The 19601-nt window shown below is 39.4% G+C and overlaps 2 protein-coding genes across 2 annotated transcripts; one reads left to right on the top strand and one right to left on the bottom strand.

Annotated features, from left to right (window-relative positions):
- Positions 1-1877: 1877 nt before the first annotated feature.
- Positions 1878-14506, top strand: LOC129248217 (serine/threonine-protein kinase RIO3). Its single transcript, XM_054887684.1, has 3 exons — positions 1878-2781; positions 5634-6398; positions 14041-14506. Exons 1-3 carry the CDS (start codon positions 2023-2025, stop codon positions 14389-14391), a joined length of 1875 nt encoding a protein of 624 aa, XP_054743659.1. The 5' UTR covers positions 1878-2022; the 3' UTR covers positions 14392-14506.
- A 2773-nt stretch (positions 14507-17279) lies between these two features.
- LOC129248512 (uncharacterized) lies at positions 17280-19126 on the bottom strand. The gene is made up of 2 exons (XM_054888085.1): positions 18889-19126; positions 17280-18820 (listed from the first exon to the last, which is right to left on the bottom strand). The coding sequence occupies exons 1-2, from the start codon at positions 18963-18965 to the stop codon at positions 17335-17337; spliced, it is 1563 nt and encodes a 520-aa protein (XP_054744060.1). The 5' UTR covers positions 18966-19126; the 3' UTR covers positions 17280-17334.
- Between the last annotated feature and the right edge of the window lie 475 nt (positions 19127-19601).

Here is a 19601-nt window from a genome sequence, read left to right as displayed (position 1 = left end):
TGCACGTTAAAGCCATCCCTAGTTATCAGGGAAGAACTAGCGTGCAGTTTGTTGGACCGCAGCTATTAAGATACCATGTTGGCTCATAAAGTTGATGGACTCATCTATCTTGCTCGGATGTCCGTTACAGTAGAATTGAAGAAGCTTGAAGCTCCTCGGAATGACTGTCGTAACGCAGGGTGTGAGGGACGCTTGGGGTTACCTGCATTGGGTCTGCTGTGCGTCCCGCTGTTGTTTTTGCTGTCTAATGGTTGTAGGCGGCCGCGCCACAGGTGGCGGTTGCGCATCTGAGCTAAAGCAGGTAATGTAGTCACGTATCCGCTCACGGGTGGTGCGGCGGAGGCCAGGGCATCTGCGAAAGTGGCACCAGCCACTGCAAGAATTGCATTTGCCTGATGACAAGTTCCGAGGAACTCTGGTCTGACACACGGAACAGACTGTGCGGGTGGCCAAGAGCTGCTGGTTTGTCCACGCACTAGGGTTGGATCAAGAGGGTTGCGATTGGTCGATGTTGGGGGAGTTGGGTTATGCCGATAAGCTCCTTACCGTTGAGGTATGGTTTATGGTGGCGATTGGCAGTGCCGGCACATTAGGAGATTTGGTAACCGGGGAGGCAGGAGACGCCTGGCGGCGTGAGCAACCTGTGCCCACATACTGTGTGGACCACTGCATTAAGCTAGCTCCACTCGTTGCACTTATTACACCTATCCGAGGTGAAGTTCGGTGAAGCCGTTCATGGCAGACGTAGCAATAGAATACCTCTGGCCCAGGATTGGATTCAATACCAGCTCTGAGGAGAAGTATTTGGAGCAAAATTGCTGCATAGGATTGCTCCTGTGACGATAGAAGAGGGGTGAGATACGGTGCACTAGACAGGGCTACTTTACTGGGGCGGCAGCCCTAACTAAGTATAATAATAGAAGAAGTAAAAAGCTTCAAATACCATGGAGTGTGCCTGACAACCAATAGGATCATGATAATTAAATAACCAGTAGAATAGAAACTGCTAGAGAGGCTTTCATTAAACTTGGTAAACTACTGGTACGCTGGCACATAACAATTAAATTGGTTAAAAACTATATAGCGGACGTTGAAAACTGCAAGTGTACACCAACTAAGAGCTTTTGAAATGTGCTGCTATTGAAAAATTATGAAAATATGATGGCTGATAAAGTATCAATGTCGTAGTTCTAAATACTACACAAAATTATGAGGGACTTAACGAGAAGAAAAGTCGTTTATTTCGAAATTTATTTCACAGAGTAGAGTAGTCTTAGGACAGTTGGCGAACTAACAAAGACAACGAGTAACAACAGACATTTAATGATATCATTAATAATACAATATGTTCTGACTCTTAATATACATGAATGAAATTCTTCCTTACTTCATTTGTTAGTTTTATTAAGCTTTTACAAGTATTTTAATTAACACAAAACATCTTAATATTACATCTTGTCGGCCATTTTGTTAGAATAATAAAAGAAAAAGGCTAGGAAAAGAATGAGTTGACAGATACAGTGTTGCCAATATAAATGTACACCATAATACCAACACTGACAACCCTATGGCTAAAGTCAAAATAATGTTTCTTGTAATCGCGAGCATACAATATGAATACGCAGGCCAAGAAAATATAATTTGTGAAAGTGTTGGATTTTTCTTGTTCTATTATCATATGAAATATGAAATATTTTCATCGGACGCATGGGAAGATTTTCGCAAAATTTACCTATAATGAGGCGACATACTTTTAGGGAAAGAACATTATAGTAGTAACTTTAGTTCAGTTTTCGAAATTCACAACTCTCTTGCTTCGTGTGATTAAGCCTTTATTACAGAATAAAATACATCTCTGAACCAGGAACTTTTTATTGGGTCAAAACACTGATATCTTATTTCATCAGATATCGTAAAAGGTAGACGAAAGAATTATTTTGTAAATCTAATTCTAATTTACATTCTGCAGAGTTTTTATAACTCGATATATTGCATGTACGCGTGTGAGGTAGCTCAAATATAATGGATTCACAAAATACAAGCATAAATGCTTGGGGTAATACAGCCACAAAGCCGATGGAAATAATTAGTTTTTCTGATATAATGTCTGAAGAATATGCACACCGTGTTCATAATCGCGAAAAAAAGCGCCATGAAGAACGCTTATTGAAACAGGCACATAGCCAATCCAAAGGACTAGCAACATTAATAAACAATAATTTAGATTCTAGTATATACTCTACAACTACAGGTGATGAGACAACAGCGAATAAAGAGTATGAAGAAAGAGCTTGCTCATCCAATGTAGGAGTGAAAGACGAGTTAAATACGTGGGAAGATTATTCTGCACTATTAAATAGTACAGGGGAATGTGATTCTGACGCCGCAATCGCTGAGATGCTTCAATCTCAGTTAGATCACGAGTATAATGAGCATCTACGACGAATTGAACATCAACGCAACAAAGATAGTAAAGTTACGGTAATATTGGATAAATTCCATCGTAATGGTGACATGGAATTTCTGAACGATTCAGACAATTATTTTGAAGTTGAGGAGGAAGAAAGCCAGCATAAACGTGATTGGGACCGTTTTGAGACAAACGAAAAACTCTTGGACACAATACCGAAATGTGGATTTAAGCTGGATAAAGAGGGCGAAATGATAACAAAACATGATCCGCAATTGTGTGGAGTTCGCAATGCATGCCGAGTGATGTCATTCCCTCCCGAGTTTCCTACTGGAGATGGCGCGGGCTTCGATATGAAGCTTTCTAATCAAGTAAGTATAGCATCAAATATCATATAAGTTATAGTTAATGTACAAAGAATAGAAACATTGGCGTAGGTTTTTTCTCTATCCTGTCATAGTTCAGAAAAATCATGAACATAACATTTTCATGATAGTGAATTGACCACGGTTCAGGGTTTGCTCGGTAAGCAGCATTTGCAAATCGGCTACCCTAGTAAGAAATTAGGATGCAAGCTCAAGAAATTTTGAGTAGAAGTGAAGGAAAAGTAAAATTTGTTGAAAGAAAATTTCATTTTCAAAATGGTATGTTTCCAATGAGGCTACCTTCACATGGATGGATGAAGTGTTCAGAGGAGGCTTAGCCAAGCTCACTGCCAGCTTTCCGAGTATTGCTAAAACATTGCAGCTAGTATTCAAAAGTGACAGCTACTTATTGCTTATTGGGTGTTTAGAGCACGAGACGACAAGAAGCTTTTCTCAAATAGAAATGTAGGAATGCCGTTAGTAATGTAAGAATAATAGTGACTTGGAGGCCTAAACTCCAAACTTACGTGGGTAAAGCGTAATAAAGTGTTTAGTTTATTAAATGTATGATGAATCCATTTCTTCTATGAAAGAATTCATTATTATCATATTTTGCTTAGGTAACACAATAGTAAAACTTTGCGATCGGTTTTAAATTTAAAAATGAATTCATAAAATATAATCTTGAATTAGGTCAGGCTAGGTTATGGTGGCTGCCGTTTGTATGACCAACTCACTTAGACATTACAGGTCCGTTTTGATACCACTGTTCTGAACGGGAACAGAGGTGGACGGCTCTTCAACCACACTATCGCGAAGAGAAGCAATATTTTCTGCAGTAGAAGCTGCACGAGCATGCACTGGTTTTTTCACATCTCCTTCAGACCCGGTTTGCTCAAACTTTTGCACAATTTTTCAGATTGTACGCACATTTGGACAATTAAATTGACCGAAAAAATCACGAAGTGCGCGATATGCATTTGGATTTGAACGCCCGTTTTCATAATAAGCCTGAATAACTTTAACGCTTTGCTCGACTGTGTATCTTTCCATGATTCAAATTGAGTTAGTCTGAAATTAAAAAATGTCAAATGAAATACAGAAAAAAACGTGACGTTTAGGTGTGGTTCATATTCAACATCGGCCCTTGAATATTAACCACCCTTTTTTAAGAAATTTTTTTTAAATTGCTCATAACTTAGTCAAAAATGAACCGATTTTAATGACTCTGGGTTCAAAATGATCGTTATTACTTGCATGAGCGACTTCAATACAAACAATTCCAGGTTTTTTTACTAAAAAATTCATTACTCAAAAACAACTGATTTTAGGAATTGGACATTCAGCTCAATTGGTGTCCACTTGATTTGGAAAAAGCTAAAATAAAAAAATTCACTTTTTGAAATATTGAATATCGAAAAAATTTCGCACTTTTTGTGTTTTGCAAAATAAAAAATAAAAAATTTTCGCCTCTCATGAGAATTGATCGTTATGCTGAGATGGATAACCCAATAAAACACGCTAAAGATTTCTATTCCTTTGTTTTGCCAAGTGCTCAGGTGTTTCAAAGAATTTTCTTTCATGCTAATGACGCTGAACATTTCCGAAAACATGGTGTAAAGCTTTTTTATATTTTTGACATGTCGTAAACTAACGAGAATTGACAAAGATTTTTATTAAAAGGCTATGTGTAGTTTGTACTTATAAATATTTGTATTTGCTTAATATACATTCTGTCAAAAAAGTACCGGTAATTGTTTAATAAAACGCAAATTAATTGTTTAATTATCAAAATGTATTTGGTCGCTTCATTCGAAGCAATACACATTAGTCCAGTCGTCAAAGCACCTTTTAAATCCGTTTGAAGAGATTATCTGCAGCTCCTTCAGCGAATTCTCTATCAACGCAAAGCGGCGTCCGCGGAGTGGCAATTTAAGTTTTTGGAAAAGGAAAAAGTCATAGGGGGCTAGATCCGGTGAATACGGTGGTGGTTCGATGATACGCACGTTCTCTCCCAAACGATGCATACCTTCCAACTAATATTTTTTATTTCCCGTAGAACCATTTGGAACGAATTCCGAGTACCCAACACCAAGATAATCAAAGAAAACGAGTAGCATGACTTTCTCTTTTGACCGACTTTGACGTTGTTTTTGGGGTTTCGGTTAATGTGTATAGCGCCATACAGCCGCCTGTTAACTGGATTGCATGTCACTCATACCTATACCCACGTCTCATCACCTGTTATGATGCGCTGGATAAACGTTGGGTTCGAATTCACTTGCTCAAGCCTGTCTTCAGCCACCTTCTTCCGATGAATTTATTGAAAGAAATTCAATTCACGAGTTACCTCCCTCAAACTCAAATTATAGTTTTCCAGCACCATTTCCTCGACTTTGTCGACGTTTAATCCGTTGAAGGCGTTGATGGGCGACCAGATCGGGGCAAATCTTCCACGACTTCTCGGCCCTTTGCAAAAGCCTTATACCACTCGTAAACCCGTATTTTTGATAAAGCTCACTCGCTGTAAGCTTTCTGCAACATTTTCAATGATTCAACTCACGAAATCCCGTTCAAAACCCAAAATTGAAGACAAATTCCTTGTTCGATATTTTTATCCATAGTTAAAATCGCAGAGCGCACCTGCGATTGACTAATATAATTATATGCCAAAAGCAAGCTAACCTCAATACGCTCAAACTCAGCGACACAATAAAGGGCAGTTGTGCCAACATTCCAGCAAAAAAAATTTAGACATATATATGTGTAACGCGCGCTTTTTAAATGAACAATTCCCGATAATTTTTTGATCAAATTAATATCATATAATTTTATTGAACTATATAAACTTTATACAGGTTTTTAACCAATTGAAAACATACTCACGTCGAGGGAATAAGAAATGTAAAATGAATGATCGGACGGCCAACGAGACTACAGCTGAAATGGGGGTGGATGCGCGTACTCGCCTGCTGCTTTATAAGCTAAAAAATTGCCAAATTTTGGGCCAAATAAATGGCATTATATCGACGGGAAAAGAAGCTATAATTTTACATGCGAACTCAGATCCTGCTTACGCAACAAATGACATTAAATATAGTGGAACAGTATGTTCACCGCAATTGTTGCCCAAAGAGTGTGCTATTAAAATATTTAAAACTACACTAAATGAGTTTAAGCAACGGGATCGATATATAAAAGATGATTATAGATTTAAAGATCGCTTTAGCAAACAAAGTAATCGTGTTATTATAAATATGTGGGCAGAAAAGGAAATGCATAATATAATGCGCATGCAAAGCGTCGGCATAAATTGCCCGGATGTTGTCATTTTAAAAAAACATGTGTTAGTAATGTCTTTCATTGGCGATAATCACAATGCGGCACCAAAACTTAAAGACGCGCGTCTAAGCCATTCGGAATTGAGTTTTGCCTATGCAGAAGTTATTGCAGCAATGCACAAGCTATATAATGAAGCAAAGTTGATACATGCTGATTTGAGCGAGTACAACATTCTATGGCACGACGCCAAGTGTTGGATCATCGATGTAGCACAGTCAGTAGAGCCAGAACATCCAAGTGCACTAGAATTTTTGATGCGTGATTGTACTAATATAATAACTGTAAGTATTAAATGCAAAACACGTTAACGTCATCACTTTTTATAAAAAGCAATTTTTCAGCTTCTATATTTGAATACGACGCAGTTATTCATATGTTATTTCCATTAAGCACAGTTTTTTCTATTACGGTCAGCGCAAGCCTCGCAAATCTTAAATTCTTTTTTGTTTCTTTTATATCCGCACGACTATACTCCAGAAGTATCTAATTGACTGTTTGGAGTTCGCCGGTTAGTCTCTTAGAAAATATTTAAAATTATCGAGCCATCTGAGCCCCACTTCACTGACTTATTATTAGCTGTATTTTTTTCAAGCGCATATGTATCTGTCTGTAAACTGAAAGAAAAGCTTTCTCGGCAATTGCCTATAATCGATGTAAAAGTGGATTCTATCCGTAACTATTTCATGAACACATATAAAACTGTGCGCCCTTTATCTTCTTAATTTGCGCGATAACCGCTTACATGATTTTGGCCGAGTTTAACAAAGCCCGCCACTCGTTTCTTTCTCGTGCTAACCGGCGCCAATTGGACACACCAAGTGAAGTCAAGTCCTTCTCCACCTGATCTTTCCAACGCAGAGGAGCCTTCCTCTTCCTCTACTACCCCCAGCTGGTACCGCATCGAATACTTTCAAAGCCGGAGCGTTTGTATCCATTCGGACGACATGACCCAGTCAACGTAGCCGCTGGATCTTTATTCGCTGCGCTATGTCTATGTCGTCGTAAAGCTCATACAGCTCATCGTTCCATCGCCTGCGATATTCGCCGTTGCCAACGTGCAAAAGTCCAAAAATCTTTACTACTCAATTGCCTACTTAGTCCAAAGTAGCACTTGTTGGCAAGAGAGATTATACGTTGGATTTTAATGCTGACATTGTTATCGGTGTTAATGCTGGTTCCTAAGTATACGAAGTCCTTTACAACCTCGAAATCATAACTGTCAACAGTGACGTGGGTGCCGATACGCGACTGCGCCGACTGTTTGTTTGATGACAGAAGGTACTTCGTTTTGTCCTCGTTCAACACCAGACCCATTCGCTTTGCCTCTTTAACCAGTTTGGAGAAGGCAAAACTAACAGCGGTTGCTAAGGCCGATGATCTCAATATCATCGGCATACGCCAACAATTGTACGCTCTTATAAAAAATTGTGCCTGAGCGATTAAGTTCTGCGGCTTGTACGATCCTCGCCAACATCAGGTTAAAGAAGTCACCATGTCTGAAACCTCGTTTGGTGTCAAACGGCTCGGAGAGGTCCTTCCCAATTCTGACGGCGCTGCTGGTGTTGAGCAACGTCATCTTGCATAATCGTATTAGTTTTGCGAGGATACCAAATTCAGACATCGCGGCATACAGGAAACTCATTTTCATACTGTCGAATGCAGCTTTGAAGTCGACAAAAAGATGGTGTGTGTCGATTCTCCTTTCATGGGCATTTTCCAAAATTTGGCGTATTGTGAATATTTAGTCGATGGTAGACTTTCTAGGTGTAAAGCCACACCGATAAAGTCCAATCAGTTAGTTGACGATGGGCTTCAGACTTTTCAGGCGATATTTAGAAGACTAATCCCGCGGTAAATGGCACAGATTGCAGGACCGCCCTGCTTATGGATTGGGCAGAGTACACTTAAATTCCAATCGACAGGCATGCTTTCATCCGACCATATTTTGCATAGAAGCTAATGCATGCACCTTAACCAGCTACTCGCCGTCATGTTTGAATAACTCAGCCGGCAGTCCGTCTGCGCCCGCGGCTTTGTTGTTCTTTAGCCGCGTTATCGCTGTTCTCACCTCGTCATGGTCGGGTAGTGGAACGACAATTCCGTGGTCAACGATTGGGGTATCGGGATCTTCATATTCTCTGTGACATGCGCACCTGCACTATTTTATAGGTTCGAGAAGTGTTCTCTCCATAATTTAAGTATGCTCTGGATGTCAGTCAGCAGATCGCCGTCTTTGTTCTTACAGGAAAACGCCCCGGTCTTGAAACCTTCTGTAAGCCGCAACTTTCTGGTAGAAATTTCGGGCGTTGTTCCTATTGGCCAGCATCTCAATATCCTCGAACTCACATATTTCGGCCTCTCGTTTCTTCTGTCTGATGATACGTCTCTCTTCCTTTCTTAGCTCTCGGTAGCGATTCAACATGGCTCGCGTTGCGCCCGATCGCAGCGTGGCTCTATAGGCGGCATCTTTTCTTTCTGCTGCAGCTTGACATTCCTCGTCGTACCAACTGTTTTCTCGGGCTATGGATCTCCACGGCTATGATAAGACCCATTATCACCTATGCATCAGTGGTCTGGATGAGTAGACTCTCTGTAGTGGGAGTCAGGAGGACCTTATCCAGACTACAACGCACTGTGGCCATCTGTTGTACCGGAGCTTTTCCGACTACTTCAGGCCCGGCACTAGATGCTCTGATTGGTTTACCACCACTTGATGCTTTCATCCAAGGAGAGGCCTTGAAGGCCATCTGCAGACTGAAACACAGTGGGAATTGGTACGGCCCTTGTCCGGCATTGGAACACAGAGAAGGCATGGACATCGATCCAACGATTCTCTCCATGACCCTTGACTCCATGCCATCAAGAGTCGTACTTGAAAAGAGATACAGTGTAGTGCTACCAGAGGCTCAGTTGTGGGGAGACTCATAAAATGAGCCCGGTAAACACTGTTTTCGCAATTTTACGGATGGCTCCAGGACCGAGCATGGCTCTGGCTCTGGGGTCTACGTGGAATCCAGCGGGACAAAACTGCACTTTGCTCTTGGAATGCATGCATCTGTGTTTCAAGCGGAGGTGTATGCAGTTCAAGAAGCAATGAACTTTGTTGTGGAAAAACGATGGAAAGGCAGATCTATATGTGTCTGCAGCGACAGCCAAGCTGCGCTTATGGCCTTGGACAGCCCTCCAATCACATCAGGGGTAGTGAAGTCCTGTAAATCCAGGCTGAACTATGTCGGTAGACATAATAGCCTTTTTCTGTGGGCAAAGCACATGGAAAGGTTGGGCATCTCAGACAGTGCACTCTGCCCAGCTTATGAAGAGGAGGATGAGACGGCGGACCACTTCCTGTGTGTCTGCCCCGCCTTCGCTCGAATCAGGTTTGAGGTCTTTGGCAATGATGTGTTAAGAAGCGACCATCTTGGCTCCTTGGCACCACAAGATCTACTCAGATTTCTTCGGAGATCGGGTAGATTTAAAGAAAATTAAAAGGGAATCCAAGTGTAGTACAATGGACTCAATTAATGTCTGAGTGCTGCACTTGCTAGTTGTCCCGAAAAAAAAAAAAAAAAAAAGTTGACTGCCACCAGACTCTCATTGATGATGAACTCATATCGTTGCTGTTTAGATTTCACCTTTTGAGATTTTCATGTATTTCGTTTTATTTTCTTTTTTTATTAGACTAACGGATTTAGTGCTTACTTCAATTGATGTTAAAATATCATCCATGTGCCTACAGGTTTCTTGTAATAATGGCATTAGACTGAACAGGTGATCAGATACTATCATACATAATCTTTGGTCGCGTAGTGAACATTAGGATCAATATTGTTGTTGACAATGCGGCCTTACTTCACATCGCTTCCAATAACAAAGTAGTCAAAGTAGCGTTGCCTGTTGTATTGCTAAGTGTTAGCATTGTCAGATGAACTAACTTTGCTGGTATATTACGCTTTTGCTATTTATGGTCCTTTTATACTGCCAAAAGCCTGTTTAAAACCGATAAATAATTCATGTAGATCGAAGCTGTATCCGAGGCATTTGTCAATATTTTGTTTTAGACGAAACGCCTGGTTATGAAAAAAGTTTTACAGCCAGTATTGAAAAGAGTAATGCTTCTGTAGTTTTTTTCTGCATTCTGTTTTATCGCTTTTTTATGTAAATATTTAATGACTTCAATTAGCCACTCCCTTGGTCCTATTTCCTCTCTCCAAATTCGGAGTATAAGTTTATGGATTGCTTCTACTGCGTGCCTATTACCGCTTGGGGCTTTATTATTTTTAGCTTTCCGATTTTTGGTACCGGCTCATCAGCATTGTCATTAGCGGTTTCTTTAAAAGTGTAGCAAATCTCTGTGTCACATTCGCTTTCTAAATTCCTCACAAACTATCAAATTGCACATCGTGTATTGCGAAAGAGATATGCCTATTTAGCAGCATTAAATACAAATTTTTTTTATTGCTGGACTTTAAGTTTGAATTTTCTATTAGGCAGACTGTATGTTCATGAATATATATTGCAGTATGTAAGGGTTTTTCAGTAAGAGCGCTTCAACTTTTGAACTTTTTTTAATAAAACACAAACGGTTTGACTTTTTTAACTAATTTTTTTTTTTATTATCGAGTTTGAACATATACATTTAAGTATGAAATTCGATTTCTTTTGCATGACCACCGCGTGCACGTTTTACGAAGTCCAATCGTTGAACCCAATTTTCGACCACTCTTTTGCATAAATCGGCCGAAATTCCAGCAATTTCGCGTTCAATATTGGCTCTAAGCTCACAAATCGTCGCCGGCTTGTTACTGTAGACCAATGACTTCACATAACCCCAAAACGGGACGGCTTGTTAAATGGACCGTAAAATGGCCGTAATGCTCTTAAAGTAGCAGCAACAGAACGATTATTTTCATAAAAAATTTGCACGATTTGCAATCGTTGCTAAAGTGTGTAGCGTTCCATGATGAAATGTATACTAATGAAGTTTACAAATGGCAAGCGAAAAATAAAAAATATTGCGTCGTTCGCCCTCCCTATCGGAAAAAAGTTGAAGCGCACCTATTGAACAACCCTATATATATGTATATTAGGGTGTCTCCCAAAAATAAATTTATTAAAACTATTAATTCTTAATCTTTAATTTCGGAAAAATATTAGGATTTAAAAATATTATAAATCCTGCCACATATATGTAAATCTAAAAAGGTAAACGTTGAAATGTTGTCTTGTTTATGAAAGTTTATGATTTAAAATTAAATTTGAAATGCGAACAAATTTTTTGTGTGTAGGAAACTGAGCAGATATGTATGTGCAAAATGGAGTGAAGCTGGTCATATATGTATTATACATATACATATAAGTATAAATAATGTATAAACGATTTTGCGAAATGCATAAACTGTCAAAAGTAAACCTTAATAAATATCGACCACCATACAAGAGGATCGTGTTCACAAAAGAAACTGAGAATTGAAACCGAAAGGACGTTAAATTAGCGATCTAAACTAAGTGTAATGTATAGGGATTTCTAATAAGAGGTGTTATTTTGATATTCAAAGAAAAATGCTATTTTTTAATCTTATATATAAAATAAAGTCAACTTTTTGTGTGTGTTCGCTAACCGGCCATGACTTTGCACCAAATTAAACCAAACTTATACACATTGTTAAATAGGTATTGAAGATGGTTTACGTATAGTTTGGATGCCTATTGGTGGATAGGGCTCGAGATATAGGTCAAAACGTGGACCCGGGTAACCTTCGGATGTGTATGTACAATATGGGTATCAAATGGAAGCTGTTGGTGAATGCTTTAGTACAGAGTATTTTTCATGCCGCTCCGTGACTAGGGCCTCGAGATAGAGACCAACACGTGGACCCTAGAATGTGTTTGTACAATATGGATATCAATTGGAAGCTGTTGGTGAATGCTTTAGTACAGAGTATTTTTCATGCTGCTCCGTGACTAGGGTCTCGAGATATAGGTCAAAACGTGGACCCGGGTAACATTCGGATGTGTATGTACAATATGGGTATCAAATGGAAGCTGTTGGTGAATGCTCTAGTTCAGAGTATTTTTCATGCCGCTCCGTGACTAGGGTCTCGAGATAGAGACCAAAACGTGGAGCCTATAATGTGTTTGTACAATATGGATATCAAATCGAAGCTGTTGGTGAATGCTTTAGTACAGAGTATTTTTCATGCCGCCCAGGTAACCTTCCGATGTGTATGTACAATATGGGTATCAAATGGAAGCTGTTGGTGAATGCTTTAGTACAGAGTGTTTTTCATGCCGCTCCGTGACTAGGGTCTCGAGATAGAGACCAAAACGTGGTATTGAATAAAGAAATAACTAATATGAGAATAAAGAAATAAATAATGTGAAAACCATATCTTTTTTGTTCTAAACCATATCTATTCTATTTTAGTGTGCCCAGCGAAGCGAGCCGGGCTTGCTAGTATATTATATATTATCGGATATTTATTATAAAGAGGAAGGTATGCCGTTAATACTGGAATATAACAACAGGCAAATGATCACCACGACCACGCTTACAGGACAATATCCTTTTCATGAAATTTTCCATAACCGAATTACAAAGTGGCTGCCCTATGTCATCGATATCCTTACGGATTCCATCTTTGAGGTTTTGAATCGACCCTGGGCTGTTGGCGTAGACCTTCTTCACGTGGCCTCAAAGAAAAAAGTCACAAGGTGTGAAATCACAAGATCTCGGTGGCCAATTGTGACACCTCTTCGAGAGATAATACGGTCCGGAAACTTTTCCCGTAAAAGATCAATGGTTTCGTTGATGTGTGGCACGTAGCGCCGTCTTGTTGAAAATAAACGTTGTCCAGATCAATACCATCCAATTCCGGACACAAAAAATGGTTAATCATCTCTCGATAGCGATAGATAACACCTGTTATTGGAAAACCCTTTAATATTTGCACAACACTAGAGGTAATTGCAATGAGAAAAAGTTATATTCTTTTATGTATCACAGAAATGCCTTTAACGGAAATGATTGAAAATTCGATTCGTCGTCGTTCTCAACTTGTTGGTCTTTGTCCTTCGACTACGTGAAAAATTTTAAGTAAGGATCTTGGCTTACGTGCTTCTAAAATACAGCTCGTGTAACATTTTTGCTGATTGGGCTCATTCGAAACGGACCGAAGTACTGGGCTTAGTAATGAAGTTCACTTCTGGTTAAACGGCTACGTGAATCAGATAAATAAGCCGTGCTGACTGAATTTTTCGTTCCAAAAATTACTCAGCTAAAAATCGACGACATTTGATTCCAACATGCCTGCGCCACTTGCTATACAGCATGCTTAACAATCGATTTATAGTATTGCAAAATCAACTTTATTTCCAGAAGTGCTCCTACTTACTGGCACTCTGTTCGTGCGATTTAACGCCTCTGGATTACTTTTTATGGGGATATGTTAAATGATGCCGACAAATCAAAAACTCTTAAAGCATTTGGACCCAATATTAAAGCCACCATTGACGTCATGCGTCCAGATTTATTAGGAAAAGATTTAAAAAATGGACTGATCAAGTGAGCCATGTAACTAGTAACCATGGAAAAAAATAAATACCATATTATCTACCGGATTACAATAAAAAAAAATTCCTTGCAACAATATTTCTGTTTTGTATTATCATTTTAAGTTCTCTAGCTCAATAATAAAGGCGTACCGATGGAGATTTTGGTGTACTATATGTTAGGAACAATGGAGTGTCGATTGTATGGAGTTATAGCGTATGAGAAAATAATTTGGTGGACGGTGAAAAAATCGAGAGTTCCGTTGAAAAAATTATATAAATTGATACTATTAAGAATTATATCCGAATGCATTTAGTGTATATTGTTTGCTAATTACATTTATATTTATATCTCATTTTTTAACTTTATTTCAGTTCTTCGAAAAACGTGGTTTGTCAGATATTTATACGAAAGAACAACTTTTTGAATACATTACCTCTCTGAATGCCGAGACACATAATGCAGCCATGCTAGAACGCATTCATACGCGTGGTGCCTCAATAGCCGAAGCCACAGCTCCGTATCAAGAAGAGTATCCAGATGAACTGAAACCTCTTACGTATCCTTTCGACTTGGCATGGGAAAAATCACAATGTGTACGAGGGCAACGGAAGTCAATAGAATCAGCGGACCCTTTATGTATACCGATCGTAGATCAGGCTGCTTCTGCAATGAAGGTTTTAAATATTAACGTACCTAGTATAAATCATGAGAATCAGTTATAAGAGTAAGATACTGTTCATATTGATAACGAATATTATTGCGCTTCTCTGAGCAATTTGGCATCCATAATGCTTTTAATATGAATAAAGAAATATACTTATAGACTTGTACGAGTAACGATTTCTTTTCTATTACTTAGAGACTAAGAATAGGTTTTCACATATTAATCGTCTAATAGGGATAGCAATGAGAATGCTAATAGGGAATGCGTGGGATTTCCAATCGTAGATATGCAAAGCCCTGGATCTGAAACTTGGATACTTTTCGGGATAATGCCAACCGAATTGATAAGTTTGAGAGATAAAAAGTAATGGATGAAACAGTTCTCAAATACCTTGCATTGAATAACCACAATACATCAGTTTTAAGTTAATAAAATATTTAGAAAACTGTACAGGTATTTGTGGAAATATTTTACGCACTCAACCACAGCTAAAGGTTCCCGTCTCGACACGCAGTAATTTATTTCCGCCTTCCCGAGGACTCTGTAATAGTATGCGATAATTCTTTGTTGAACAACTGACGAAGCTCCAAGAACAACAGTTGGAGCTGGTTTGTTTTAGATGCTATGAACGGATGCTATGTAACGGGAGTGCCATTGACAGTATCAGCACTTCGCTTCCTTCCACCTAAGTTCGATAACATTTTATATTATTAGTGCGAACTGATACAGTATGGACGTGTTTATTTGATGTGTATATTGTAGAAGCATACAAATTCCTCATACATATACGGGGAATGCTGCTGAAGTGACAGTCGTTGGCGGGATATAAATCCGGGAGACATTGACTCTAAACATAGCGCATAATTATTAATTGGTGATGTACAAATTAATATGCCTTGCTTGTGCGGGCAAAAGATTGATCGAAATCAACCGAAGGTGCTGTTTGCTCAGTGCAATGAGTACTTTCACTTGAACTTTGTTGGCATTCTGTCGGCTGATGTGGATTTCCTTATCACGGCCGATAAGCCTTTCTTTAGAAAAATGTACGGCTTCTAATTGAGAATGCTCGGTCGCCACCTTTGGTGAATACTCTGCATGAAGATAAGCAACAACTACTTCAAATGTTCGATGCACTGCAGGCACAAACAGTTTCAATGCATACTAAATTCACAAATAGTGAAGCTAACATATCCTTACTTACAACCGAACTAATAAATATATGTGACATAGTAACTCGTGCTGCAAACGGCAAACCAGCAGCCGTCAGCAACGCTAACATTGTTTGCTTATTGCCTGCTGCTAGTGCGAGTCTCACCATCGCATGCTGCATTTTCCTCGGTTTCTGCTGCTTCCAGCGCTAATGATACTGCTTTTGGTTCTCAACCGGCTACTATCACTGCTACAGAGAGTGGGAAGGCAGGCTCGAATTCTGCCACTGCGAGCGCTATGTGTGCTAGTGAGAGTCTGCTCTCCTAGATAAAAGCTCCATGTGGAAATCGGTTCCCCAAAATAATAGGCGCAAGTTCAAACAATCTCAAATTATTGGATCTAACAACAATAATGAATTAATCGTTCTACCGAAAATATAATGGTTACTCCTTAAATTATTGGATACAATCTCAAATTATTGGATCTAGCCACATTTGGCGTAACACCTGCCAACTTGACAGGCTCATGGTCCTTCAACGTCTGATGGCAGTACGGCGAGCTTGTGAACGTGGCGTTTATTTATGCCCGCTTTAGTTTCCACGTCTGCTACGTGGACCTTGCCGTCTTGCCCTGTTACGATAGCGGCGACGCGGCCGAACACCCATTGCTGCGGTGGTGTGTTGTCCTCCTGGACCAGGACGAGGTCGTTCAGCTCGAGGTTGCGCTTCGGATGCAACCACTTGCTCCTCTGTTGACGACCCAACAGGTAATTCCTGGACCACAGTCCTTCTTCACTTGATCTTTCAAACACAGAGGAGGCTTTCCTCTTCCTCTGCTACCACCAGGTGCAGAGCCGGAGCGTTTGTGTCCATTCGGACGACATGACCCAGCCAGCGTCTATGTCGTCGTAAGGCTCATACAGCTCATCGTTCCATCGCCTGCGATATTCGCCGTTGCCAACGTGGTCAAAAGGTCCAAAAATCTTGCGTAGAATCTTTCTCTCAAACACTCCAAGCGTCGCTTCATCGGATATTGTCATCGTCCACGCTTCTGCGCTATGCGTTAGGACGAGCATGATGAGAGTCTTGCAGTAGAGTGTTAGGTTTGTTCGGCGAGGGAGGACTTTACTACTCATTTGCCTACTTAGTACAAAGTAGCATTTGTTGAGAAGAGAGATTCTACGTTGGATTTCCAGGATGGCATTGTTATCGATGTTAACGCTGGTTCCTAAATAAACGAAGTCTTTTACAACCTCGAAATCATAACTGTCAACAGCAACGTGGGTGCGAGTGTCGCATTTGACAGTACAAAAAGGAGTTAACTATATACCGCGATGTCTGAATTTTGTATCCCCGCAAAACTTATACGGCTATGAAAGATTACGTTGCTCAATACCAGCAGCGCAGTCAGAATTGGGAAGGACCTCTCCGAGCCGTTTGATACGAGGTTTCAGACAGAGTGACTTGTTGTCGTGTGAGCCACAGAACTTTATCGCTCAGGCACAGTTTTTTTTAAGAGCACCCAAATGTTGCCGTACGCCGATGATATTGATATTTCACGAGAAAGAAACTGCTAGCGCGCTTTATTAAACTTGGCCAAAATCGCTTAAGGTTATCGCGCCAATCAAGAAGAAGAAGCTACCTTTAAGCCATTAGTGGTTATCGCAGTTGTAGGCACCGATGAGAAAAACAAACTGTCGAAAGTGGATGATTAACAGCCTAAATTAGTATATCATCAATTTGTACACTCAGTCGGAATTTGACACTCGTGCGGATGTAAGAAAAAATTTGTTTGAAATCTTTGTTCTGGGCACTTTTTGATTATTTATTTACTATAATTTTTGAAATAACAATTAATTTATTAACTCTCGTGGTGGAGGTACATTCGGAATTCTGCCTTGGGTAAAAGTTACCGCTTTAAAAGACTCAATTTCTTCGTGTGTAAGATCTTCCAACTTGCTATACACAGAGCTGCTTACCACCGGTGATTGAAGCAGAGGCTGAGAAGTGACATTTTCAACAATCTGCTGGCCAAATGCGGTCTCCTGATGTGCTCCTTGTTGCAATTGAGTACCATGTTGGAAAAAACCTGTAGAAGGCTCCATTGAAACAGATATATTTGCAGATGGTTTGGCTGGTTGTGAAAATATGTTTGCAGGAGTTCGTTGTTGTTGTTGCAATGCGTGAGCGAAGATGTTTTGTGTGGGTATAGCTGTTGTATGAGGATTTTTAAAGCCCCCATTGTCATTTGTTGCACTAAGGGGTTGTGTAAATATATTATTGCTGTTACCAACAGACGCATTTTGAACCATTTGACCAAATACACCATTCGAACTTTGTTGTGTAAAAGCGTTTTGTTGCCCAAAAACCGATGGAGGATGTTGTTTATTTGTCTGATACAAAGGAAACCCCGAAGCGGCCTGCATTTGCTGAGCTTGTATGGATTGAGCAAATATATTTCCCCCATTTGATTGTGGCTGTTGTTGAATATTCTGATTAAATATAACTCCCCCTATTGGCGCTGATTGAGATTGACATTGTTTTGCAAATAAGTCAACGTTCGAAACCGATTGTGGCTGCTGAGTCTGTTGGGCAAATAAACCTACATTAGGCGAAGGTCGATTCTGTTGCTGTTGCGATGCTTGGGCAAAAAAGCCACCGGTCGGTTGTGATGCTTGTCCGAAAAGTCCACCAATAACTCCTGTACTTGTCTGCGGTTGCCCAAACAAAGCATTTTGCGACCCACCGCCACCAAATATGGAATTTGTTTGTGGCAGTTGATGCGAAAAAATTGAAGACTGCTGATTTTGAGAATTAAAGGGTGAACTACTTCCAGTAAATATCCCTCCAGCAGGTGATGACGTAACAACGCTAAATGTATTTCCCGCACTACTTGTAGTAGCAATATTGCTAAATCCACCTCTAAAAGTATTATTACTGCCAGATGGAGTACCAGACTTATTGAAAATGGAAGTTGCGTCATTAGTAATGTTACTTCTAAACCCAAATGGATTCGCATTACTTTTTTCCAATCCCGAATTGCCACCGACATCAGCAGGCGCGTCATACAATCGGCAAATTAGATCTATTACATGAGGTGATAACTGCAAAATAGTTTTTATTTTATTATTTGCTTCCATAGCTTCCTTGTTGAATTGTTGGACGTATTGGTCCGCACAGTTTTTTTGTTTGGCTTCGTAACACAGCCATCGTATTTCTTCGAAGGACTGATCTTCAATAAAGGCCGGAATACATTGTTTATCCTTAAAAGGTCCAAAGCAGGAAAACGGCCATTGTTTACCATTTATGGCTGCTTCCAAATCGGTTTTCACAAGTTGCCTGTAAATGTAAATGGATGAATGAGCATTATATACATATATCTTCTTATTTAAACAATGTATAATTACTTTATATCCAAATGTTCATTACTGCATTTGGTTCCAAACCTACACGTTCCTTGAAGAAAAAACCTACAAAGAACCATTTTCAACTCCCACACAACACAACACAAAAAAAAGCGAAGTGCTGTTAACTTAAGAACAAATAACTTCGTCAGATAAATATTTGTTTATTAATGAATAGAAATATAATTTAGAAATGGGTACTCAACTAGGGATACTCCAAAGCAAATCATATGGTATGAATCGATATATTTCTCTAATATCGACTAATTTTAACAAATCGTGTTAATTCCATAATTAAATTTTTATTTCATAAAAGTACGTTCACATATGCATTAAATCCTCAAAAGTAATCTACCCGTTCACACATGGCAGATTACCTGCTTAATTGACAATCAGCTGTTGTGAAAGGTTTTTCTTCATAGAAACTGCTTTGGTCAAACATTTTGGAGTTTTTAGTTTGTTTAATTATTATTAACGATAGCTAATTTAGAAGGAGAAGGAATAGCTAATTTAATTGCCCAATTGGCTGCTAATAATATACAGTTGGAGGAAATTCGTAAAATACGTTTACTTAGGCTTCAATAAATTATGGCAGCAATAAGCATTCGAAATTCTATAAGGACAAAACGTTAATGGGCACACGCTTTTTTGTTTCATGAATGCATAACCAATAATACCTATATACCTGTTTTATTTGCCTGCATCCATTTTGTTTA

This window comes from Anastrepha obliqua, chromosome 5 (assembly GCF_027943255.1).
Source record: "Anastrepha obliqua isolate idAnaObli1 chromosome 5, idAnaObli1_1.0, whole genome shotgun sequence".
Taxonomy (NCBI): Eukaryota; Metazoa; Arthropoda; class Insecta; order Diptera; family Tephritidae; genus Anastrepha; species Anastrepha obliqua.
Note: the sequence above shows the minus strand (reverse complement) of the source record. Positions and strands in the feature narration are given on the sequence as shown.

Bases quoted from the DNA above. Each gene is read 5' to 3' on its own strand.
- LOC129248217 (XM_054887684.1), top strand. From the start codon at position 2,023: ATGGATTCACAAAATACAAGCATAAATGCTTGGGGTAATACAGCCACA. The intron at 2,782-5,633 runs GTAAGTATAGCA...AACTTTATACAG, and splicing joins ATATGAAGCTTTCTAATCAA to GTTTTTAACCAATTGAAAAC. The intron at 6,399-14,040 runs GTAAGTATTAAA...ACTTTATTTCAG, and splicing joins ATTGTACTAATATAATAACT to TTCTTCGAAAAACGTGGTTT.
- LOC129248512 (XM_054888085.1), bottom strand. From the start codon at position 18,965: ATGGTTCTTTGTAGGTTTTTTCTTCAAGGAACGTGTAGGTTTGGAACC. The intron at 18,821-18,888 runs GTAATTATACAT...TTACATTTACAG, and splicing joins AATGAACATTTGGATATAAA to GCAACTTGTGAAAACCGATT.